Raw genomic sequence first — 24,841 nt, forward strand, 5'->3', positions numbered from 1 at the left:
AGAGGCAAGGCAATGGATCTCTGCACCTTGTGAAAGTTGCAGGCACAGGAAAGGCTCTTAAATACACAAAATCATCCCAGAGTACCTGGGTATGTGTTTTTAGGAGTCCTACCACACTGGTAAAGTGGTCTCAGCAATTCAGTCCTCCCCCAACCATCACCCTCCCATGAAGGGATATGAATCAGCATTGCCTCAAACAAGGAGCATTTAGAGGAAAACAGAGAAATGTGGCCCAAATTCTGTTGTTGTTACATAAACTCCCTCGCTGAACATCTGGAGAACATCTGAAGTTTAACAAAGCAGGCCTGCAGGCAGAGGCATTTTTGACCTTCCCTCTAATGGAAGCACAAAAACTGAGACTGAAGAGAGTGACTATCACCAGAAATGGAAGACAAATGAAGTCCAGCATATTGGGGCCACCTTCGTCCCAGACACCTGATAGGGCTTCCACAGTCCTATCTGAGCAGTGCACAACAGTGGAGAGAGACAAGGCAAGATTGTTAAACACAAGGTGCTGGGCACTTCTGAAAAATTCCTGCTGGTCCCTGTCTCCTGGGAAGCCAGCTTGCCGCTCAGTTCTGGTTAAAATTATTTTTCTTCTGGGCAAATTGGAATTTAAAGGGAACATTTAGATTTTTCGCTAAATGACATGATGAAATGATGGGGAAAACTGACAAACATTCCAGAACTGAGGCTCAGAATCTGACATTTTTCACTGGTTTGGGATCTTCTTTTCCTTTCTTCAGAGTAAAAATGCTAGGTCATGGTTTGGAGTAGAGAGGGAAAATGAACAGAAGCAGGGAAGATCCCTCCTGCCACCTACCTTTTTTAGCAAAAAGCTGTAAACCAGCCCAAAGGCAGGGAGATCTTTCCTCGGGTGCCTTTTGCATCCCTGCATTGGACATGGCAAAGGTGGGATGTGAGGGGGGACATACAGCAGGAGGTGCCCCCTTTTCCCACCTCTTCCTGCTGGCAACAGCTCATCCTGCTGACTGGGCATGCCTAGCCACAAATGTGTAGCCCAAGGGCTTGTCCCTATCATGTTCCTTCATGCCTAACTCATGCCAAGGACTGTGGCAGGCCATTAATAGGTTATTCTTGAGCTGTTAAAACCGCCTTTTTTAAGGCAAATGTGAAGGCATTTTTTCCTGACTTTCCATGGAGAGGAGAGCAGGAGATCTGACGCATACAACTGCCGCCCACAGAGCCACCCCAGAGCTGCTCCTCAGACTTTCCAGCTGTGAGTGAGGTGTCCCCAGCACTACAGGGAGCCCAAGAAGCATCTCCACAGAGATGGAGGCAGCGTGACTAAGAGACAGTGTCCTGTTGAATGTCCCCACTGTCTGGGGAACAAGTGACTTTGCATGAATCCACAGTGAAAAGCTCTGGCAAGCCCCAGTACACAGAGGTGTGGGCCTAGGAGTTGTCCCAAGGACCTTTTAGAGATCTCTTAGGATGTAAAATCAAGATCTGGGAGGAAGGAAGTCAAGTCGGACAAACACCCTAAGAGACTGTGGAAAACAATTTATTTGACAAATTTCCAAAATGGACAATTTTAGTAAAACATAGACATAAAATAAAACTAACTGGTGCAATGGGATTTTGGATACAAAGTAAAGAGTTTGGGGTGCTGATACCTGGCAGTCGCTGTTGATTTCTCCGAAGGGCATGAATTCATAGCAAGAGCACCAATGGAAGCACTGAAACAAAATCTCACCCAGCCAAACCACATTTTCAGTGTGGCCCTGGAAACAACTATGTAAACACCAAGGGCTCACATCACCCACGTAAGTGATAGCACCTTTGTCAATATATCTGTAGAGTGTGAGTCAAAGATCCTGGGAGATGATGGCAGCCTTTCCCTCAACTCCGCTGGGCTGAGGATGAGGCTTTAATTCAATATATAGTGCAGTTAGTGGGTTTCCCTAGGGCCCAGGTGCCTAACTCCTAGGTGGTCCTGTAGAAACAGTACTCCAAGAGAGCTTGCTGGGAATATCAGCTCTGCTCTTTTAAATAAAAATTAGAAAAAAATATTAAAAATCCCACTAACTGGGCTCAGAAAGATTTTCCAGAATGGAGCTTGAACCATAAAACAAGTCTTCAGGTTGTTCATGAGGTTCCTGGTTCCACTTTAGGACCATGAGATCAGTAAGTGAGGGAGTGCAGTTATGTAGCTTCTTTTATAGGGTTTTCCCCTCGTCAAAGTCTGCTGCCCATCTTTCCTTTGGTCAGTGTCCAGCTTCCCTGCCCTGAATGGGAGCGTAGGTGCCAAGGGATGCTCCACCAATCACCTCTACCCCAGCACTGGGAAATGAGTGTCCCATCCCCTGGCCCTGGAGGCCAGAGATGCTTGTGCACAGCTTGGGTAGTGAAGTCCAGGCCTCTCTTCTCCCCAGGCATGGGAGATATGACCCAAACTTGCCAGCTGCGACAATGATCCCCTCTCAAAGCTTGCTGAAGTGTGAATATTTCACTCAAAGCACAGCATTAAGTTAGGATCATCATGAGCTGGGCAAGTGCTCAACTGATATATGAAAGAGAGAAGGAAATGAACAACAAGAAAAAAGGTAGCTAAAAAGAGCATAATCAGCCTTGAGAGACCAGGCTAGATCTTAGTGGTACAAAAGTCATCATGATTCTTTCTTGGCAAAAACACAGTAGGATGAGGTTGGTATTTGTATTCTGATGGCTTATTGCTAGGTGTGCTTGTGTTTTCCTGCTGAGAGGTGGGAGGGCAGTCATGGGCAGTGAGGGAATTTGAGGCTAACAGAGCAGAGATATGGATGATGAAACAGAGGGAGAAGGGAGGGGACTATGTACAGCCAGGTTGTGGCACTATGGTTATCTGCATAGATGTAAATTCTTCAGGTTGCTCAAGAATACCATTAAAATTTTTTTGTTGATTTTCCTTTTCAGGTGAGACAGAAGAAGCTAGGGCTTTGGCAGAAACCCAGCCAGATACTCAGTCAACAGCTATCTTCCGGGAGACAGTTTGGTAGAAGACACCACGCAGCAGAGAGCTGTAGTCGGGCACGCGGAAAAGGTGCCGCTCCCCGTAGGCCACGTCGTAATCCGCGCTCTTCCCCGTGACCAGGACACGGATGTTTGGCTCGTTAGCGTGGCTGCCCACTGCCAGCACATAGATCTCAATGTCAGCCTTCTGTGCATCCTGCACAGCCCTCTCGATGGCCCTGGCAGTGATCCCTTGGGAGTGACCGTCAGAAAACACCAACACCCTCTTCTTGGCTGAGGTGCGGGCAGAGCGCCGGTACAGCTCCGTGATGAACTGCAGAGCAGAGTTCACATCCGTGGCATCATTCATGAACTCCATGTTGTCGATGGCCTTGGCAATGACTGTGTAGTTGTACTGGAACTGAGCTTCCACTTTATGCTGGTTCCGGCCACTGTACTGCACCACCGAGATGCGCACAGAGTCGTCGGCGGGTTTGCTGGCCTCCAGAAACCGCCCCGCCAGCCGCTTCACAAACTTCTTGGTGGTCTCAAAGTTCTTGCTTCCCACGCTGGTGGAGCTGTCCACCAGCATTGTGATGTCTGCTGGCCCAGTGAAGGTGACTGCAAGGGGAAAGGTCCAGGGTTTGTTATGCTTTGGCTCTTCCATGGAAAGCCAGTGGTGTCACTGGCTGTCTCACAGGCTTCCTGCCTTGTCAGACTTGGGAAATCTCGTGACAGCTTTCTTTCCCCTACCCCAGTGCTGTCCTACACTTGTCCTTTCACCTGTTCGTTCCTTCTTTTATTTAGTTTAGGATAGGCTAGGTAGGTGTTTATTTGGCTGAGATAATCTAATGACTCTTGTTTAAATACAGTGGCTCTCCTTGCATGTCTGGGGAACCACTTCATCCTCCTCGCCTCCCTTCTTTCCATGGACATTCTGGGGACTGAATATGCTTCTGACTTGGAAGTGTACTCCATCAAAACCCTCCCAGTACTCACTTTTCAAACACCTTTCTCCAATATCCCTGCTATGGAGCTGATTTTGCTCGTGCTTACATCACTAGGTATTGGAAGCAGGTAATGAGGTCAGTTGCTAAAACCTGGGTCACAATCATTCACATCCTCCTCTCTAGGTTTGAGGTGCCAGAGAAACAACCTAAGATTTTCCCCAGCTGCTTTGGGCTGGTGAGTGTGTGTGAAAGAGACCCTGACAGTTTCTGACATATCTTGCTCACCTCTCCAGCCCAGGAGCCCCATTGCAAGAGGTGACCCAAGCCGTGCATCCCCAAAAACACAAACTCCCACTTCCCCCATCACAGCACCCACAGCCCCTCAGCGTGGCATGAGGAGTCAATACTCACTTGGGCAAGTGTAGTCGGGACATTTTTTCTCTGTTAAGAAAATAAGAGAGATTAATGTCACCAGCTCACCCAGGAAAACCACTTATCCCACAGAGCCACAGAAGGGACAGAAGTTCACCTGCAGAAGGTGAACACCCACCTTTGCCACCTGTGCAAAGGCATGAAAACATGCATGAAAAATGGTGTGGACAGACATGTCATGCAGCAGGTGAGGATGGGGACCTGACCACAAAGTATTCTGAGGCGTAAGATGCCCTTGTCCTTTATTTGACTAAATTCGATCTCTGTTCTCTTCCCTCTTAAGAAGGGGGGGGGGGAAGGGAGGACTGAGGGGACACAAGGGAGAACATCCTGCATCCCTGACCACCTTTCCCATTGCCTCCAGTCACCGCCTTTCACCCACCTTGACAGACGTACGAGGTGATGTTCTGCAAGAAGGTGTCATCCAGGAGCTCAGCATAGTTGTCCCTTTGAATGGACAGTCCTGGCCTGGTTGGTCTGCTTAAACAAGCAATGTCATTCAGGTGATCTGGATTTGGAGGGTTCCGGAAAATGTCACCAATCCCAAGGGAAACAACCTGCAGGGAAGTTCAAGTCCATCACTAAATGCATTCATCTAATGCATTCATAACTGTGTATGCCTGCCACTTTGTGAAAGTGCTTCTAGTGACAGCTGTGTCCCCTGCCCTAGGCCTCACGTAGCACGGACATGGAGACGCCCAGAGGACCTACTCTGCGGTGCACAGCTGCCACATGGCAAGTCCCCTGGACCCTTACCGGGGTGACATCGCACAGGGAATTGAGAGGGGTGGGGTCCCTCAGGGTGTCGGAGCGCCCGTCTGTGATGACGATGGCCACACGCTTGTCAGACGTGAACCTCCGCAGCAGGTTGTCCTTGGTGAACTGCAAGGCCTCCCCAGTGTAGGTGCCCCCAGCAATCCACTGCAGGTTCTTGACTGCCCTACAAGGACAGACACCAGTGAGTCTGCCAGCCCTGCCCATGGGTGCTAGAGGAGCCAGAACATGGCTTGTTACCAGGCAGACACCTCTGCATAGGGATTTGGATGGAAGACTGGCAAGATCCTTAGTTTAGCCTCAGCACCACATATGATGGCCACTACCTTCCACTAAAGGGCGTTTAGATCATTGCAGCTGCAGGAGCTGCTGGCCTGGAGGTGGAAGATGGGGGGTGAGTATGTGTCACTGACTCACAGATCCCACAGACTCACTGCTTGAGTGCCCCGATGTTGTCGATGTTGGCATCCCCCATGGCCACCAACTCCTGCGTGTTGTCATGGCTGTACTGCACAACGCCCACACGGGACTCCCCAGCTTCAAACTGTGGGACAGAACAGAAACCAGTCAGGAGCAGATACCTCAGGGGAACCCAAAGGCTCAGAATCCTACTGATGGTTTCTCCTGAATGCCTTCATGGCAGGCTCTAATGTTTTTCTTCTGCCTTATTCTGGGCAGGCAGAGCCCCACCAGGAGTGGATGCACATTGGGACCAATTTGGTGAGACAGTAAGTGAAAGAAGACCCAAACCTAGATCTCACAGCTCACTGGTCGCAACAGCAGCCATTGGACTCTCAGGCACACAATGAAATTCTTTAGATTGTCCTGCGTGTGGAGTCAGGAGCTGGACTTGATCCCTTGGGTCCCTTCCAACTCAGAGGATTCTATGGTTCCATGAGAAGATTGGTTTTCAAGACTCGTGGTTTTCTTCCAGTATGGTGGTTTTGCTACCCAGCTCTGTCTTTTCTGCTTATTACTAGCCCTTTGCCATCCATAAAGCCCCATGTATGCCCACCACACAAGTATTCAACAGCAGATTATGTGCTTTAGATGTGTCTGGTTATACCTTCAGGAAAGTCTGGATTCCCAACAGCCCTTCAAACCACAGAGGTAAATAAAACATACAAGCAGGTTACCAGAGAGGAGTTAGGAAGGCAAGCAAGCGTTTGTGTCCCTCTTCAGACTGAAAGTTTTGCTACAGGGACAGTATTCCTGGGTTTGGGCTGCAAGGGTAATCCTTAATAGAGTGCTTAACTGGTGACCTAAATCCAAGTGTCGGGGCTGGACATCAGAAACTTCCAACACACTCCAGACCCCTGAAATGCTCATCAGAACAAAAGAGAGATTGGGACACTGATCAGGCTGATTGAATGCTCAATGAGCCATCTGCTCTGGGGCGTGGAGGAAACAGTGTCTTTGCCCAGAGAAAGTGAAGTGTCTGCTTTGGGACAGCAAACTGCTATCTAATCTCCATCACTTTATGAATTTGGGAAGACCCACCCCCAGCTTGAAGCCAACCCTGGTGAAGGCTTTTTGGAGTGGAGGCACCTCCCCATTTTCCCGCTTGCAGTGAAAAATAAGCGAGTGCACACAAGGATTTCCCAGCACTTGGATTTTCACGTGGAAACCTCACCTTGACTCGCTCGTCCTTGCTCAGGCGGTCGATTACTTTGATGATGAAGTCCTTGGCAATCTGGAAGTTCTGCAGGCCGATGCTCTCTGAGCTGTCCAACACAAACAAGAGGTCGACGGGACCACAGGTGCACTCTGGAGCAAGGCACAGGAGTGAAGGGACATGTTTTGCCGGGAAGAATTTCCAAAGGAAGCAGCTGATGCCTGCTGCAGCCCTGCCCATCTGGGTGCCCATGCCCCATCCACCCCCAAAGCACAATGCAAAACAATGCAGAAAAATAGCTGCATAGGAGACTTGAGAGCCATTTTCCATTTTTTTCCATGTGCATTTGCTCCGTAATAAGAAAAGAGGTATTTCCAGGCTGTGAGTACCCTTAAACCACCCAGTAATTATTCCATAACCCCTTTCCTCATAAGCATTCTCACTTCCATTCACCCAGCCCAGCAGGACAGAGGTGACACTGGTGAGATGGAGGGGGCTGACTCAGCTTGCTCCCCTCTTTCTCATAGCTGAGAAGGGCACATCATGTGCCCTTGGCTCTCCCTTCAAGCCTTTGGACTGCAAATCCAGCCTATCGGGGCAGCATCAGGGAATAAAGCCCAGCACATTCCTCTGCTTACCAGCATAGGATTTGGAAGGAAGAGGACAGAGCTAGATCCACAGTGTGCCCAGAACAGACATCCCAACTGCAAAAAGGGTGGAGAAAATACACCCTGCTGGCACAGGGCACCCTGACGACCATTTTCCAGTTACAGGACTCAGCCACATCAGCCTCTAAACCATGTGGCACGCTCAAGAATTGCTTCCTGCCCTCCCCTGCCTGGCTCATGCCTGGTTCTCCCTCATGGGCTCTCACTACATCTCCACAGCAGAAGGCGAGGAGCAGGGGAAGGGAGGGGTGCAAGGAAGGAGAAGGACTAGCAAATGTTTGCAGAGCAGCTTTGCCAAGTAATACTCACCGCAGCAAGCTAGAGGAAAAGAGAGAGAAAGAGAGAACATTGAAATGCTTGACAAAAGGGTTTTTCACACCCTAATGCAGACTGCAGCTTTGTGTCTCTGTCAACTCACAGACACCTGGCCTGGACAATCCAAGATCATGGAGGTTTCTCTCCCACTTGAAATACCCAGATTCTCTCGCATTTCAGGTTGGTATTGCCCTGACCTGGAGCACCACACACGGCAGAGCTCTGTTTCTGCACATGCTGATGCATTCTTATTTAAATAAAAATAAAAGGTAAGTAAGACACCAGAGTATATAGCTCAAAGTCGGTTCCCCAAGTACCTTGTGTCCTTCCAGCACTTCATTACTGGCCATGGGCCAGAAATCATCTGTAGGACATATGTGCTGCTTCTCCCCATGGCAGGACACTCCAAACCTGGCTCCCTTTCCCAGGGGGAATATTAGATCATGATATTTAGGAAAAAAAGAACATTGCAAAATGGGCCACTCAAGGATTTTTACACAACATTGCTCATATTTTCCCTACACAGAGCCACAGACAAACAAATCTGTGCCACGTACAAGTGAGACACTGTTGTTTGAGCTACTCTAGAGATGGAGTTGGAGGTCCCTGGATCAAGGAGACTTAATTGTGGCTCGTGAAAGGGGAGAGATGCCCATGGATGACATTCCCCTGCCTGGGGCCAGGGAAAAGTCTGCTGCCTCTTGTTTAGCAAGGCACTGAGCAGGGTGGGAGGAGAGGTACAGGGATACTCACAGCACATTTTCATGATGATGTCCAAGATTTCACATTCCTGAAAACAGAGGAAAAGAAATGTTTGATTAACAGCAAAAGCAATGCACAGAGCAGACCAGGAAGCAACACCCCAATCCTATCCCACTCACATCTGGTCCTGGAGGCCCCACGGGTCCTGGTGGTCCCTGTCAGACAGAAGCACAGAGGAGTTACAGGAGCGGTCAGTCCTATCTGTGGCATACTCTAATGATGTCTTGCCAAGCAATGCAGACTTGTGAAAAGCCTCTTGGCTTCCCAGTTGCTGGCCCCTGCACTGGGCTTGGAGCAGGGACATCTGCTTGTTTGCATGACGGCCTGGTGCTTCACAGAGGTGGAAGAAGGAGATCCACTTCCACATGTGCCATGTACACCCAGATGGGAAGGCAGCAAGCACACACAATATGTGCATGGCTTGGTGTTGCTCCCAGAGCACCCAGAGGATGGATGGATGGGTGGATGGATGGATGGTGGGATGGTGGGATGCATGCCACTGGGGCCAACCCTGCCAGGGTCCGTCCTTACCGGGGGACCTTCACGTCCCCTGTGGCCTTTTGCTCCTTTGATGCCACTGGGCCCAGGGGTCAGGTTCTGGAATGAAAACAAAACAAAAACTCGCAAATCTGTGTGTCAGGGGTCAGCATCTTTCCCTCCAGATGTCTGATGAGCCCTGTTTCACCACTGAAGTATTATCTGAGGTTGCTGTACCCAACTAAATGAGGACTTAGAAGGGACACTGGGGAAATCTCCCTCTATGGGGCAGTGGTAAAACTCAGATCACCAGGGCCATCATCATCAGTGCCACCTGGAAGCCTTGCAGAGGTGATGCCCACCTCAGCCTAACAAATGTAGAGGTTTGCCAGCTCTCGGACACAAAATGGACACCTGGAGAGAGTTCCCCTTGCTATCCGTCAGTCACTGCTCAGAGGCAAAAGGCTGAAGATTTAAAAAATCTGATGGGTTCTGGCCCAACATTGCCCGAGGCTCCTATACTGTGCTTACAGGAAAAGAGGATTCAGCATTGCACAGGTTACTCACATCATTGCCAGGGTCGCCAGCTTCCCCTTCATCACCTTTAGGTCCAACATAGCCCTTTGTTCCCTGAAAAACAGTATGGAAGAGACTGCTGTGAGACTGGCTGTTGTTAGCATGGTGATGTTGGTGCTGGCATGTGGTGACCTTGTGAAAGCTGGTTTGGGACAGGGGTGGAGAACAGCACATAGGCTCCCCAGCACCAGATTTCAGTGCTCTTGATGAGGAGAACTTCTTAGGTGGCTTTCGCTGCTACAAAATCACGGAATCGTTTAGGTTAGAAAAAACCTCTAAGATCAAATCCAACTATTAACCCAGCACTAAATCAAACACCCAGCATAGCATCATCCAGCTCCTCTGGGTAACACTCTCAACCCTGAACTCTGGCTCTGGGGCTGCTTCAGAGAGTACCCAGTCCAAGCTGCTGCCCTTAGGTGTTACAGCTGCAGCAAGACACGTCCACTGGAAGCACCCACTGCAGGGAGAGATGTGGAGAGGGAAAAGGGTTTTGGAGGAGCAGGTTGCTTTAGGGAGCCTATTCCACCATGCGGCTGATGGAGAAGCTCCAAGTGTCAAACCACCAAGGGCAAATCCCGCGTGGCCGAGGAAGTAGCACACTTACATTAATGCCAGGGTTGCCTCTGTCTCCTGGCTGCCCCTGGGGATGGAGAAAAGGAAGTGTGTTAGGTTGGACAAGAGGACATAATGGTATTACAGTTTCAAGGCAGCACAAAAAACTTACTGGGGCACCTGTGAATCCAATTGTGCCATTCCCAGGAGGACCGTCCTCCCCCTGGAAAGGAAGGCAGACACAGATGAGATAAAGAAATGCAGATCCCTCAGACAGCATGGCAGCAGGATGCTGGTCTCCTCAGATTGTGTATCTCCCCAGCACTACTCACCTTTTCTCCCATCAGCCCAGGGTCTCCAGGCAGGCCAGGTGCTCCAGGCAATCCCTTTGGGCCCTAGAAATGGTAGAAGAAGTCAAGCATTGCACAACGTCATCTCAGCTGGGAAGACAATGACTCCCGAGGCAGCCCACTACCAACACAAGCTAACCGTGGAGGTGTTCTACTTATACAGGAGAAATGTGAGGATTAAGATTAAATGTAAGAAAGAAGTTCTTTACTCAGAGGCTGGGGAGGCCCTGACACAGGTTGCCCAGACAGGCTGTGGCTGCCCCATCCTTGGAAGTGTTCCAGGCCAGATTGGACAGGGCTTGGAGAGAACTGGGAAAGTGGAAGGTGTCCATGCCCATGGCAGGGGGTGGCACTGGATGAGCTTTAAGGTCTATCCCAACCCAAACTCTTCTAGGATTTCTATGAAAGCCAACAGCTGTGCTTGGCTTCCATTTGTTCCCTGCTCTGGGGTTCAAACCTGCTGGCAGATTCAGGTGGCTGCCCCCAGAGAGCGTCTTTCCCAGCTCCCATGATGGGAAGCTGTGTGGTTTGTGGTGTGGCTATAACATCACCAAGAAATGTCCTGTGGGAGGTGGGGGAAAAGGCAGCTGTGGCCTTAAGGACCCATGGAAATGCCTGGATGTGTCTGCCAGGAAGCCAATACTGGAGCCTGTACCAATAGGTTCAACAGGGTTCCAATATCCATGGGATTTGTGTAAAGCCCCAAGGGGCAGCACCTGCTGCTTGTCCCTGCAACCTCTACCTGCAGAAGAAGCAATGATGAAGCAGCACTGACCTCACTGCCAGGGGGGCCATCATCTCCCCTGTAGCCTTTGGGTCCTGTGGGTCCGGGCTCACCCTAGGGAAAGACAGAGAGCTCTCTCAAAGGGGGTTTCTCTTGCTACTGCTCCTGCCCTGAAGGGCTGGTCCCTTTGCTTCACGATTAGATGGGTAGAGCTGTCCATGGATTAGTCAGCTCCACCTTGGACAGGCCCAGAAAGGACCTATAGATGAGGGTTAGTACTGATAGGGAGGTGCTTCAGGAGCTGTGCCTGGCTCCTCCTTTTTCTCCTTTCTCCCTTACGCCATTTTCTCTGTAAAACCCTTGTGGGAGGTAGACCCCTGCTGAGCATGAACCAAACCCAAAAGCTCTCTGGGCCAAGGTGTGACACCACAGATACGGGCTGAACATCATATGCTTTCAGAGGCAGCCAAGGCCCCCAGAGCCATCCATCTCCTTCAGAGCTCACCCCAGTAACAGAGGACGTGGTGGGAAGAGGACCAGAGAGGACAAGCTGATGCTTTCCAGGATCAAAGCACAGCGGTGTGGCACAGTGGCATCTCATTGGCAATGACAGAGGTGCCCCTGGAGGACGGTCCTTGGTGCAAGCGCATCACCCTGAAGGTGAAACAAACCTCCCCGTGCCTCACAGGCTGGACATGTCTGGGTCACAGACAGGGTGGCTCTGGGGAGTCTCTGTCCTCAGGAGGCTGCACAGCCCTGGCAGCATGAGCTGGAACAGACCAAAGGTGTCACGCTGCCACATCCCATCTGGGCCATGGCTGCTTGCTCCACCAGCTGCAGGGCTGGCAAGAGATAGCATGAGACTGGAGAGGAAGCAGGAGGAGGGTTCTTTTCTCTGAGAGCTCCGCAGATGCTCAAGGGAGCCCCTCCACCTTCTGCTCAGTGCCCACAGCCCTTTGAAGGGTTTGCTTTCCAGGAGGTGGGATACAATGGTGGGCAATGACTGGGTAGTGATGCTCTGGTATGACATGAAATGTTCAGGCAGCATATCATGTAAGGCTGGGTGTGCAGCCAGTCCCCAGGCAATGGAGAGGACAGAGGGACACAGAGAGCTGGTGCCAAACATCCGTACTTGCTGTAAGTGCCCTTCTTCCAAGGAAAGGTCCATCCTTGTGGGTGCAGAAATCTTAAAATTGCACAGTGCAGAGCACTGAACTGCTCCGAGGCACGTGACGTTATTTCTGCACAAAAGCCCGGAAGAGAGAATCTTGGAAGGAAGGACAGGAACTTGAGATCCTTCATGCCAGCCAAGGCTGGAGCCACGGCACCCTTGGCTCACGCTGGCCACTCTCATCCTCACTGCAGCAGTACAGCACAAATCCCTCATGGCCCTGGAGGAGGTTATGTTGGATGACACAGGATTTGGGGTGAGGAAATCTTGTCCGCTACTTCTCTGCATGCAACAAGGACCCCACAGAAGGGATGGGCACTATGGCCAGGATTAGAGAAGGGGCACCAAACCTGTCCATGAGGCTCAGGGAAAGCCTTTAGCTTCTCTCAGAGATAAACAGGATGAAAGGGAGTCACAGGTTAGCAGGAGCACTTTCCCCTTGCCAAGTGAAATACACTCCAAGGTCCAGAGCTTGCAGATAACATGGCTTGAAAAAATACTTGTGCTTGCCAAGGTCCCACTCTTACCCAAGCCTAATTACGCATTTATTTTTAATTTGGCCAAACACAAGTGTTCTTCCTCAGCTCATGGAAAAATCATCCTCACTTTGCAACTGCTTTTCAAATCTCCCTGGAGTGGTGGGAGCGCTCGGGGAGCCTCTGGCATGGGGAGGCACCGGAGCTGCTTTTGTAATGCTTCCCTCTCTGACAGGGGTTTGACTCAAGTTCAGCGGTGGGGAGGGAGAACTGGTGTCCCACAGGCTCAGTGGCAGCAGGGAGACCATTCTTCTCTTACTCCCCAACAGGAAAGGCTGGGTGGAAGCAGGATCTATCACAGCCTGGATCCCCACCATGCTTGCATCAAATTTCTGTCTTCTGCATGGTCTTTCTCCTGCCTTGAACCTAGAATGTGCCTCTACCACAGAGAGAGCAGCTCCAGGCCCCAGCCTGGAGCACTGATCAGTGGATCATTACATGCACACATCTGAAGAGCTGCCTTCCCACCAGGGCCACCTCCCAAAAACACACCTGAGCAAGCTGGATGCTCCCAGACTCTCTGGTCATGGCAGGATCTCCGCTCCGCTACAAGATCTAAGCAATATCAGAACAGTAGGACCTGGACAAATCTCTCGTGGGGATTTGGTGCTCTTCACTAGCATGAGGGAGGCTCAAGGAAAGTCCAGCTCCAGGCAAGCACAAGCCTGGCACAAGCACAGCCTCTCTCCAGGCTGTGGCACAGTGCAGGTCTGATGCAGAGGTCACCCATGCTGGGCACAATGTGAATGCAACAGCCACCCCTTCATGGCTGTTCTGCACTCCAGATCTTCTCCAAGGGCTCTCCAACACTTGGCCAAGCAGAAGGGAGTTTAAAAGCTGTTTCACATTCATCTGCATGCTGGCCTCCTTGCTTCACCTCTCGTAGGAGTCCTGCTCCACCAGTGGGGCAGTGTTTATCTTGATACATTCCTCTAACTTGGGATCCATCAAAACTCTGATAGTGTGGGTAGAAGGGACGTTGTCCTACAGAGCCCAGTCCAAGGGTGATGTCAGAGTGTGCTTGCTCAGGTGCAGAGATCCTGTTGGCCATTGTAGTCAGTGCCACAGCCATGAAGGATTGACCCAGCAATGGCTCCAGAGCCCAGGTTATCAGCTGGGATGAAGGAGTCTTCAACTGTGCAGGGGCCACCCTGAGGTGGCCCACCCTTCTCTCCAGCAAGCCTGTGTAGTCTGTGATCTGTTCCTTGAGGCACACAAGGCACAGGCAGACCCCGGAGCAGGAGGGCCACACCTTGCAGTCAGCAGATTTGAGGGAATGTTGGCTCTGGGAGTGGCTGTCTCTGCAGGATGCTACGGGTGCCAGGGACACCGCTGGGGTCATGTCAGGATATCCTCACCAACACAAGATGTCTCACTGACACCCCTTACTGATGAGCAGCTTCTGGCCCCAGGCCTGAACATTTTGTGTGTGGCTGCAGCTTGCACTTGCCAGTTTTCAGTTCTGCCATATTTGTTGACATCTGTTTCCATGGGATTGGGAAATGGTGTGCAGGTTGTTCTGCCCACAGCCTAGCAGCTAAGTCCCCATTTTTTTGGCCCTGTTCCTATCCTGGGTTCTCATAGAAATCCCTGCCCTTCTTCACCAACTTTGCTTCCTGGTCTGGAAGATGCTGAGAAGTCGCCCCAAGATGCTGTCCTATCCCACTCTCCCCGGCATCCCGAGCACTTCCATCTGGGATCCAGAAGGTTAAACCAAGCTCTTACCTGGTCTCCAGGTGGTCCGAGGGGCCCTTCCCGCCCTTGGTCACCAGGTGGTCCAGGCTCTCCCTGAAAACACACACAGAGGGCATGAGAAGCACAAAGAGGAGCAGCGTGGGTGCAAAGGGACCTGTGTGCAGTGGGGAGCAGGGGTGCAGCACCCACAGTGGTATGGAAGAGTTGTCATTGAAACAGGCAGGAGTTTGAGGCAGATTCAGGAATTGATTAAGGAACTGTCAGAGGTGGGGGGAGATAAAGACAGGCTAGCATGGCCATCTTGAATCCAAGAAGATAGCCCTAAGAGGAAGGCCTTGTGAAGCTTCATCTAGGGGATATCTTTCAGCTCATTTTGTGCCAGAAAAACAAAAGTGGGGAGAGATTAATCTTCTACAGATACACAGACCTGGCCCTGGACCCAAACCAGCCACACTCTACACCCATGGCTGCTCTTCTAGAGCAGCTCCTGCCCTGGCAGTCTGCCTGGAGAGGAAAACAGCTTCCAGGATAGCTGCATCCTTCCTCCAGCCTGCCATCCCTATGGAGCTGAGGGGATTTCCATGGGAATCACAGATGAAGAGAGACACACCCTCACCTCTCACTGCCAATATTCTCCTCTCTTCTCTGCTGACCCTCAGAACCCTGACCCAGGGCTGTTTGCAGAGAACTGACAGTCCAGGAGGGTACAGAAAACCTGAGTTTCAGTGATTTTGCACCCCAACAGTTCCAGTAGAAGGAAATACACCATGGACATGGTTCAGTTCCCTTTCACTGAACAGCCTTCCACAATTCCAGCAGAGCTGTATCCCAATAGAGCAGTGTGCCTGGCAAGCCTAGGCTGATTCTGCAGTATCTTCCCGTCCAGACCCACAGCCATGAACGAGCAAGTCAGGAAGGCAGAGGAGACGGGAATTGAGGGAAGCGGTTGAGAGGTTGGCAACCTAAAGCTGTTGTTTGCAACCTAGAAGCATCCAGATGCATAAGCCAAACAACAAATATGAAACACAACTTCCAAATGGCCCTGAGACGTTTCTGGCGAGGTTACACAGCCTTGTGCTTGGACCCAAAGTTAGAAGGAAGCAGCCTTCCTGCTTCCTTCCAACTGCTGAACAATGTAACTGCAGCACAGTGGTGTGCCTTCATCCCCCATGCATCTGCCCCACACACCCAGTGTGGCAGCACTGAAGCTCCCTGAGCAGTAAACAGGAAGGGGGAAGCTGCCAGAAGCCCCCTGCCAGGGCTACCCCTTCCCCAAGGCAGACCTCTGCCTCCCTCCAAGCTGGTGCTGGGTCCTGGCTAGTGTCCTCCCTGCAGGGATAGGGGATGAGTGGTGCAAAGGTGGATGGGGATATGGGATGCTGCTATGGAATTCCCTGGCTCCCACCACCCCTGCCCTGCACAGAGCACCCCTTGCCCCTATCTGTGACTTGTAGCACAGCTGTCGCTTGCCACATGTTTGTCCTGGCCTGCTGAGGGCTCCTGACTTTCCCTCCCACACTCACATTCCACGACTCACCCCAGCAGGCTGGAAACATACTTTCCTAGTAACTCTCACTCAAAAGGGCAGGGAAGAGTGTTCCCCCTTCCATCCACATCCACTCATGCTGCCCTGCTGCTGATTGTACCTGTGCCCTCCTGCCCGAGCTACTGGTAGCCCAAGCACCCAGAAGAGGACACACTGACTCTTTCCTCTCCATTAACTTTTCCAGCTGTGAGGAAGGAATTCACAGCTGTTCTCCTGCTCTTGGCTTGCTAGGCATGCTCTCCTCTGGATTTTGGCTGTTTGGTGATTACCTGCTGGCATAAAAGAACAGTTTCTGGGGGACAAGAGCAGGTCCCTCCCAAATTGGCAGGTCAAGGCACTGAGCTTGCCTGCTGACCCACAGGCTGGTGGGGTTAGCCACTGGACACCTCTTCCCAGTCCCTGGCTTGCAAGCATCACCCTGCTTGAAAGCAGATGCTGAAGGCTGCCCTGTGAGTGCAGTTACCGGCTGTCCTCTTGGCCCGCGGTCACCCGGTGAGCCCGGAGGTCCTCTCTCTCCACTGCTGCCCTGCAAAGAGAGAGTGGCATCACAAAGTCAGGGTCTGCTCCCAGCAGGGCAAACCCCTCCCTTGCTGCCCACCTCTGAGCAGGCTTAGCCCCAGGCCCCCTTCTCCTCTTCCAGAGGGCACCAGTCCCTGCCCTGGGCACAAGCGCTCTCACTTACCCGTTCTCCAGGAGGACCATCCTCACCTAGAGCACCCTGTAGAGAAACAAGAGGGATGGTGAGGGGGTGGGGATGGCCAGCAAGCACTCACAAGGGCATCACAGGTAGAGAACTCACCTCGTCACCAGTCTCTCCTGCAGGTCCAGGCTCACCCCGGTTCCCAGGAGCACCCTGCAAGGCACAGGGTGCAAACGAGAAGTTAGACAGTTCTGGAGCAAGGCTCTGCACACTTAAAGAGCTTTGTTCAAGCTTCAATGCCTAGGCTGGAGCAGGGGCCCTCTCACAGAGAGCAGAGGATGTTCACACATGGGTGCTTCTTCACCCACCTTCTCTCCAGGGTTGCCAGGAATCCCCTGTCGGCCAGGCTTTCCATCATTCCCAGGCTCCCCCTTCACAAGAACACAAGGCACCGTCAAGACTGCATCCAGCAAGGATTTCAGCTCCCACAGCACAGAGGCTGCCAGGAGCCACAGTGCACTCCAAGCCTCTTTCAGGGTTGTGATATCTCCCCATCCCAGCAGATTCCTCCCTACTCCACTCCCAGTGAAAGCCACCTTTTCACAGCACTCCCCTGATATCTCAGGGATGCTTTGTGCTGGGCTTGTGGACACCCACGAACCTTGGGCACACTGTGTGTGATGAGGGCTATCCTTTAGTGAAGAGGCCAGGCTGGACAGGGCTTGGAGCAACCTGGTCTAGTGGAAGGTGTCCCTGCCCATGGCAGGGGGTGGAATGAGGGGGACTTTAAGGTCCCTTCCCATCCAAACCATTCTGATTCTGTGATAGGCTTGCCCCAAACAGTGCAAGGAATTTCCACCTCTCCCTCTGGCAGAGGGGTCCCAGCATCCCTCCTTGGTGTGGGTTTGGGCACTGCAACTCACCTTTGCTCCCTTGGGTCCAAAAGCACCAGGATCTCCCTTTGGTCCGGGCGGGCCTTGAGCTCCCTGTTGAAATTAAAGGCAGCATTGCTGAAACCAGAACTGGTGACACCATTTGCAGGAAACTGGGCATGGACTGAGCATCCCAGCCTCTTGGCAGGTGGCTCCCCATTGGGATGGACAGGAGGGACATGGCCAGAAGGGGCTCCTGCACCATGGAGCTGTGCAAGCAGTGCTGCACTCGCATTGCTGAAACACTTCTGAAGCTCAGAGGAAAATGGCAGGAAAGGTGGTTTTGGGCTGTGGTAGCTGGACCACAGTGACACTGGTGCCACCACAAATGTGTCATACAGGGAGCATGGAAAAAGCAAGGAAACTGGGGAAACGCAATGTCAGGATAATGTTTTCCAGAGCTGCATCCCAGGCAGCCCTAGGGCAACTGGGGACAGCTTCCAGGCAAGGATGAGGCAGACTGCCCAAGGGTCAGCTCCAAGGTGCCATGGCTGGGATAAGCAGCACACATTTGCAAACAATTCCCTATTTCTACACACCATCATGACAGAGCTGTTCACTTGCATACAAGGGGCACCCACAGGGTACCTACGTCGAATCCAGGTGAGCCTTTGCAGCCAGGTAATCCGGGGTATCCAGCTTCACCCTGTCAGGCAGCAAGAGCAGGGGTCCCCGATGAGTGACACTCAAGGCGAGACCCCATCCATCATCCCAGACCCCTGGAAGGGAAATTCCAGCCCCATCCCTGGCTGGTAGATGCATTGCCTGTAGGGAGGGAACACCACTGCCCCATAGGCTTCATCCCCAGACCCCACCATGGTTTTGGAACAGCAAAAGCCAGGGTGCTCAAGCTAGCAAAGTGCCCTGGAGCAGAGATTTACCTTCATGCCATCAATGCCATCGATTCCACGCCTGCCTTTCTCACCCTGAAACAGAGTACAAGGACCATAAAGTAATTCCCAAATTCCCAATGCCTGCCAAACATCAAACAGAGAAAAATGGTGCAAAAGCAGAGTCTGACCTTGGCTCCTTTGGCTCCTCTTGAGCCCTGCAGAGGGAAAGAGAGAGGTGTCACACTTCCATGCAGTGCAGATCCGTCCCCCCGCCCACCTCAGTGCAATCCCCACACCAGCTCAGCCTGAAGGCACAGACATTCACCACTCCTCTGCAAACCACTGGATTCTTCTGGATTCCCGCTCCTGGCTCAGGCAGTGCCAGCAGGAGGGGTGGATGTGGGGGCACATAGCAGACCCCAACACCACGCAGCTGCAGGGCCAGCCCAGGATAACCACTCATGGGGACACAGGGATCTCCCCCAAACATCACTGCGGTCCTCACCTTTTCTCCTCGGCTTCCTTTGTCACCCTAGAGAGGAAAGGAGAAAGGGAAACGGGAGAATGAGAACACTTGCAGCACAAAGCCCCTGGCTCACCCCTGAACCTCCTCTGTGAGCCTGCAGCCCCACATACCTTCATTCCTTGGTAGCCAACAGGTCCCATGTCTCCTGGCCTGCCCTTGGGGTCAGAAATACAGTGTTACAGAGGCAGATACAGTCGCCACCATGGGACAGCATTCCCCCAGACTCTTGATACAGGGCTCAGCTGCCATTCTCTCACACAGGAGCCTCTCTCATAACTCTGCTCCTTGTTTTCCTGGTCGGGGAGCATGGAATCTTTGTGGAGGGCCAAGAGGACCTGCCTTCACCTCCACCATCTCCAGCTCTTTATGGAGGTGAGGGAAACTGGGTGCTTGGGGACACATAAATTGGGATGAAAGCAAAGGGCAGAAAACCCTTGGGAAGGAAACATGCATGGCATGGGGTTTTCAGTTTGGGAACACACAAGATGGGTAAATGCATGCTTACATGTGTGGGAGAAATGTGCCTCCCAAAAATAAGTGTGCCTAGTAAAATAAAAGAGGGAGGAGGAGGGAAATAGTTTCCTCATGCTCTCAGGTTATTTACCACAGGTTTCCCTGTAACACTGCTGTGCTTGTTGTGTCAGAGGACACGGGAGGGAGTCCAGAGTCAACCCCTGGGCTGGCACAAATGAGTCAGAGACATGCCCTGCAGGAGGGATGGCTATTTTGGGTGAGGAACAAGAAAACCTTGTAGCAAGAGGAGGAGCCACCCCACTGCACGGCATGACTGCACACCCCATGGAAAAAGGGTGATGCTGGTGAGGATGTGACCCTCAAGAGGTCTGACCAGAAGCAGCCAAAAACCAGCCCCTGTGCAGTCACCAAGGCTCATCCTTCACTTACTGGGTCTCCAGCCTCTCCTTTCTGGCCGGGAAGACCTGGCTTGCCTCGTTCTCCCTGAAATACAGCACAGAAACACAGTTAGTTCATCATCCCCAGGGACAGAATGATGACCTGTTGAAAGAAGAGCAGGGAGGATGGGAGCAGAAATGCTCCATGCATACAGGGAGCAGATAGTGCTGGCCACATGGGAGCGTGGTGTGGGTCCATGCCCCACAGGTGACCTTGGAGGCCTTTTCCAACTTTCATGGTTCTATGATAATGATCCCAGGTCTCTGAACATCCCCAGTGAGCCCATCCCACTGGCCCAGTCCCACGGCACAGCCACAAGCAGTCCCTCACCTCATGGCCAGGGTCACCAGGAGGTCCGGGGGGCCCTCGGGGAGGCTGCAAGGGAGAGGTGTGGGTTAGACCAGCCTGAGGCACAGCCTGGGACCACAGGGATAAGAGGGAAGGGGACAGGACTCTCAAAAGCCTAACTCACCTGGCACTCGAAGGAGCAGCACTGTACAGAGGGAGGGAGGAAACAGCATTAGAGGAGGGGGCAGCAGCAGGGCCAAGCTGCACCCTGCTTGGAGCGGGGGCTTCCCAGGCTGACAGGGGTTGCCTGCAGGGCAGGGCTGTGCCACCAAACACCCCTTAGCCATGGGTCACCCACAGGGGACAGGCTCAGTCACAGGGGGACACTCACCAATTGCTCTGTGTTAAGTTTCTGCAAAACAAGAAAGCAAAGTGAAGAGTTTGAGAGGGACAGAGGGGCCTGGGGAGGGGGTGGCCTGGGGAGGGGGTGGGCAGTGCTCACAATCATGTCGATGATGGTGTTGATGGTCTCCTCCACATCGATCTCCCGGGTGGGCTTCAGGCTGGTGGCGGTGAAGTTGCGGCGGTAGGCGTGGTCTGTGGCGATGATGTTCAGCCGCTGATCCTGGGGGTGGGGAGGGCAGAGTGAGACCTGTGGGCACCTGTGCAGGCCCTGAGTACCCTTCATTTGTCACGCTGGGGGTCCCATGGTCCCTGCTGGGACCATCCCTGCTGTGTGGTCCGTACCAAGTGGTTGGGGGAGATGGCGACGGAGAACACTTTGATCCCCAGGAGTTTGGCTTCATTGGCAGCATCATCCAAGCCTCCGCAGGGCTCCTTGTAACCTTCCAAGGGATGTCCATCAGTCACCACAATCAGGTATTTATTCTCCTTGTGATGGGAGCCACTGGAGGGGTTTAAACACAGGATTTAATATTGAAAGGATTTAGCTGGACAGGAGTGGTTTGAAAACCTGGGGACACTTGCCTGAGACAGCGCCCCAGCCTGCGGTCAGGGTGTGCTTCATCCCAGCAAAGCTCGAGCAACTTGCCCCCCCTTGTCCCTGTGCTGTGACCTCTTTTCCCAGCCTGGGGACACCTCTGCACAGTGCGCAGCGATGTCCCAAGCCAGAAGCTCCCGCCCTCCACCCACCAGAGCCACACCGCCCCCACGCCACTGTGCCCGCCGCGGCCTTGCTGCCTGACCCAATGAGCAGCTCCTCGATGCCGCGCTTTATGGCGCAGTCGGTGTAGGTGCCCTTCCCGATGTAGTTGACGGCCGACACGCGGTTCTTCAGCTCGCTCTGCCCGCTGGGCATCGGCGTGAGGCTCTTGATGAGCACCACCTCATCGCTGTAGTGCAGCGCTCCTGCGTTCCACACCAGATTGCGGTCGCAGCGGTAGTACCTGCACGGGCACACCAGGACACGGGGTTCGCTTTACTCGCACCAGCGTAGGAAATGCAAATGCTCCGCAGAACAGGGGCTTGCCAGGACTCCCCACTCTGCTGCAAAGATGGGACATGCTTCCCATGCAGAGCACAGCGCGGGACCCCAGGGCAGCTTGTCCTGTGGGTGGAAGGGCAAAGTGATGCAGTGGGTGGGCATCTGCAGGGATCAAAGCAGCTTGGCAGAGAGGCTTCTGGAAGAGGTGTCAGGGGCTAGAACTGGGCAGGAGGGGCTGAGCCAGACAGCCAGGTGTGTGTGTGTGTGTTTGCAGGGCAGGTTACTGCTGAAACACCTTGCAAGGAGGTTTTCCACTGCCAGATGTGTTAAAATCAGAGAGGGAAGCCTCCCTCGGAAGGATGCTGTGACTTGGGGAAGGATGAGTATGTGTGTGCTGTCTCCCTGTCCTGTGCACTGACCCCGGGACAGAGGCATCACCTGTGCTTTGGCCACTGCCCCAAAAAAGGTCTTTTCAGGATATGGGGACCAATCCCAAAGGGATACGATTTCTCTTCTCAGTAAGCGGGGGCCAGTCCCACAGGAGTGGTGTTGCACATCTTCTCTCTGCCCATCAGGAGCTGTTGCAAAGCCACCCGAGCCTTGTCCGCTGCTGTTCCATCCATCCCACTGCAGGACTGAGGCCAGGGCCTTGCACAGGGGAGGGTGATGCTGCTCTGATGGAGGCCTGACAAGTTGCTCCCAAGCACAGGGCTCCTGGTCACTCAAAGCCTTGTGAGACAACTCTCCTGCCTGGGCGATGGACAGGTGAGCTGTTAAACCCCTCCTACCTATCCTGAGATAGGGCATTGCCCCTCCAGCTGGTGCAGCACTGGAACATCCCCACAGTGCCCCTCTGGGCACCAGCACACATCTCTTGCTGCCCTGAAGAGCTCAGCAAGACCCACGTGCCTCCAGGACTTGTGGTGCTGGCTGTACATCCCTGGATCTCCTGCCTGCAGTCAAGCCCAGCACCACCCTCGCTGGGATCCGGGAGCTTTGGTGCTCCTGGGCATCCCAGGGTGGCCTCCCCAGGGATGCCAGGGCCATCCAAGGTCAGACCAGGGTTGGTGGCTGCAGAGGTGGGTGAGGAGGAGGCAGATAAAGAGCTGGGAAATGAGGTGGGTAAGGGGCACCCAAAGTTGGGACGCACCAGTGGCAAGGGAGGGTTTGCTTGGCAGGGTACCTGTGAGGGCTGGGTTTAACCCCAGAGGTGTCCTGCTGTCACCCATGCACCCGGGTGGTTCTGGGCCTGAGCACAGGGGCCAGCATCGCTTTGGCACTGCATGATAACCACACAGCCACCGGGAAGTGGTGAGGTCGAGCTGCCGTGTCTGCTGCTCCAGCAATTCCTGTCTTTCCCGAGGGTGTGTGCAAGCAGCCCTGCTAAAGCCACGCTGCTGCTGTCAGCACAGACAGAGCCAAAAGAGAGGAGCCGAGGACTGGGAGAGGGAGGAGAGGTTCCCATCCCCCTCCCCAGCATCTCTGGTTTCCTTTTTTCCTTCGGTGGACAGGCACGCAAAGGGATCTCATTATCCCAGCCGGCAGCAGGCTCCATCCCCAAAGCAGCCCGGATAAATCCCCGGGGAATGTACCTCTGAGTCAGCTTATCAATGAACCGGTTGGTGAAATCTTTCACTTGGGTAACCAGGTCGCCAAAGGGCTTCACCCTCAGGGCAACGCTCTCCGAGGTGTCCAGGACGAAGAACAGGTCCACAGGGCAGTCTGGGAAGAAGAGGAAAGGCCGGAATTGGTCGGCGGTCCTGCTGCATCGCCTTCCCCTCCCAGGCTTCCTGCAATGCCCACCCGATTTCGCTCCTAGCAGGCTCCCGGGATCTGGGCTAAGGGGAATGCTTTCACATCCTAACCCCTTGGCATCAAGAGTCAGCAAGATCACTTTTTCAGAAAACAAAATTTTGTGGCATTTAACACTTTACTTTCTTGCCTGTTTCCATTCAAAGGAGATCTTTGCAACACCTATACTACTTATTATACCAAACACCATGCAGCTGCAGGAAACACTCAGGGAAAACAAACAAACAAACAAACAAACAAACAACAACAGCAACAAACAACAAACACCCCCCACCACCACCACCATTTTAGCAATTAATGCAGTGAGAAAGTAAAAATTTTATGACAGATCCTGCCAAAAATATAATTTAAGGAAAGAGCAATAACATAAACTTCCCTCAAGAGCCAGCTTCCAGCCCAGAATAGTTCAGAAAGCTGGACTGGTATCTGCTGTTTTCCCCCTCTTCTGCATTCCGCTGCTACTGGTAACTCCCGACCAGACAGAGCCAAGGAAAAAGAGCCAAAACCCATGAAAACTGGTACTTCTTGCAGATCCTCTCTAACCCTACATTGCTCTCCTCAGCAAGCCCAAACGTCCCGGCAAATCTTCGGTGTGTCAGCAGCAGAGGCATCCGCCCCGGAGGGAAGCAGCAGTCAGGCTTCTCTGCTGATCCCAGGAAGGAAAACCACCTTGGAAAGCATTCCAGGCTTACCTTCTGTGCTCGAGACTTGGCTGATGATTTCTGGGCGCTGAGCACATGAGCCCCACAACAGGAAGCCAGCCGGGAGCAGCAGAGTGAGCAAAAAGTCTCGCAGCCTCATGTTTTTCGGTTCAGATTACCATCGAGCTGGATCCAAGGAAAAAAAGCAGGGAAGGAGAAGAACTCAGCAGCTGAGTGAGGCCGCAGTCCAGAGGTGGGAGTCACTGGAGATATTTGTTTTAACGGCTTTCCCCTTGGTTTCTGTGGGAGGAAGAGAAGGCAGGAGGGTAAGGGTGAGGAGGAGACTTCTCCAGCCTGAGGACGGAGGGAGGGATCAGGGGGTGTCAGCTGTGAGTCAAGCTTAGGAAGCATTTCTCCCTACCCGTTATATGGATGTCACTGTCCCTGCGATGGCAGCCCGACCACCGGTGCCTGGGACCTCCAGGAGCCTTGCGGGGAGCCCTGGAGCAGGCAGTGCCCAGCCTTGGGGCTCATCCTGCTCACTGGGGTGGGGGGCCTTGGGGCACCTGCCAGCACTTTCCTCTCAGATCCTGGGCCAAGAAAGCTGCCCAAGGGGGACAGGCATTCCCACCACATCCCAACCTGCATTGACAGCTGTCTGAGATCTGCCAGGGGAGTTCCCACCACTCGGCACCGCTGAAGCTGTCCCAAGCAC

At 53.0% G+C, this 24,841-nt stretch overlaps 1 protein-coding gene across 1 annotated transcript; it reads right to left on the reverse strand.

Annotated features, from left to right (window-relative positions):
• Window positions 1-1,509: 1,509 nt before the first annotated feature.
• COL6A1 (collagen type VI alpha 1 chain) lies at window positions 1,510-24,430 on the reverse strand. The gene is made up of 35 exons (XM_040069573.2): window positions 24,178-24,430; window positions 23,266-23,395; window positions 21,435-21,635; window positions 20,977-21,136; window positions 20,732-20,854; window positions 20,621-20,641; window positions 20,414-20,434; window positions 20,272-20,316; window positions 19,933-19,986; window positions 19,140-19,184; window positions 19,009-19,035; window positions 18,692-18,718; window positions 18,552-18,596; window positions 18,263-18,316; window positions 17,662-17,724; window positions 17,107-17,169; window positions 16,898-16,951; window positions 16,781-16,816; window positions 16,562-16,624; window positions 14,583-14,645; window positions 11,202-11,264; window positions 10,409-10,471; window positions 10,249-10,299; window positions 10,129-10,164; window positions 9,513-9,575; window positions 9,000-9,065; window positions 8,588-8,623; window positions 8,460-8,496; window positions 7,701-7,709; window positions 6,742-6,875; window positions 5,543-5,652; window positions 5,091-5,274; window positions 4,717-4,891; window positions 4,314-4,343; window positions 1,510-3,573 (listed from the first exon to the last, which is right to left on the reverse strand). The coding sequence occupies exons 1-35, from the start codon at window positions 24,284-24,286 to the stop codon at window positions 2,963-2,965; spliced, it is 3,072 nt and encodes a 1,023-aa protein (XP_039925507.1). The 5' UTR covers window positions 24,287-24,430; the 3' UTR covers window positions 1,510-2,962.
• Between the last annotated feature and the right edge of the window lie 411 nt (window positions 24,431-24,841).

This window comes from Hirundo rustica, chromosome 7 (genome assembly GCF_015227805.2).
Source record: "Hirundo rustica isolate bHirRus1 chromosome 7, bHirRus1.pri.v3, whole genome shotgun sequence".
NCBI classification, from domain to species: Eukaryota; Metazoa; Chordata; class Aves; order Passeriformes; family Hirundinidae; genus Hirundo; species Hirundo rustica.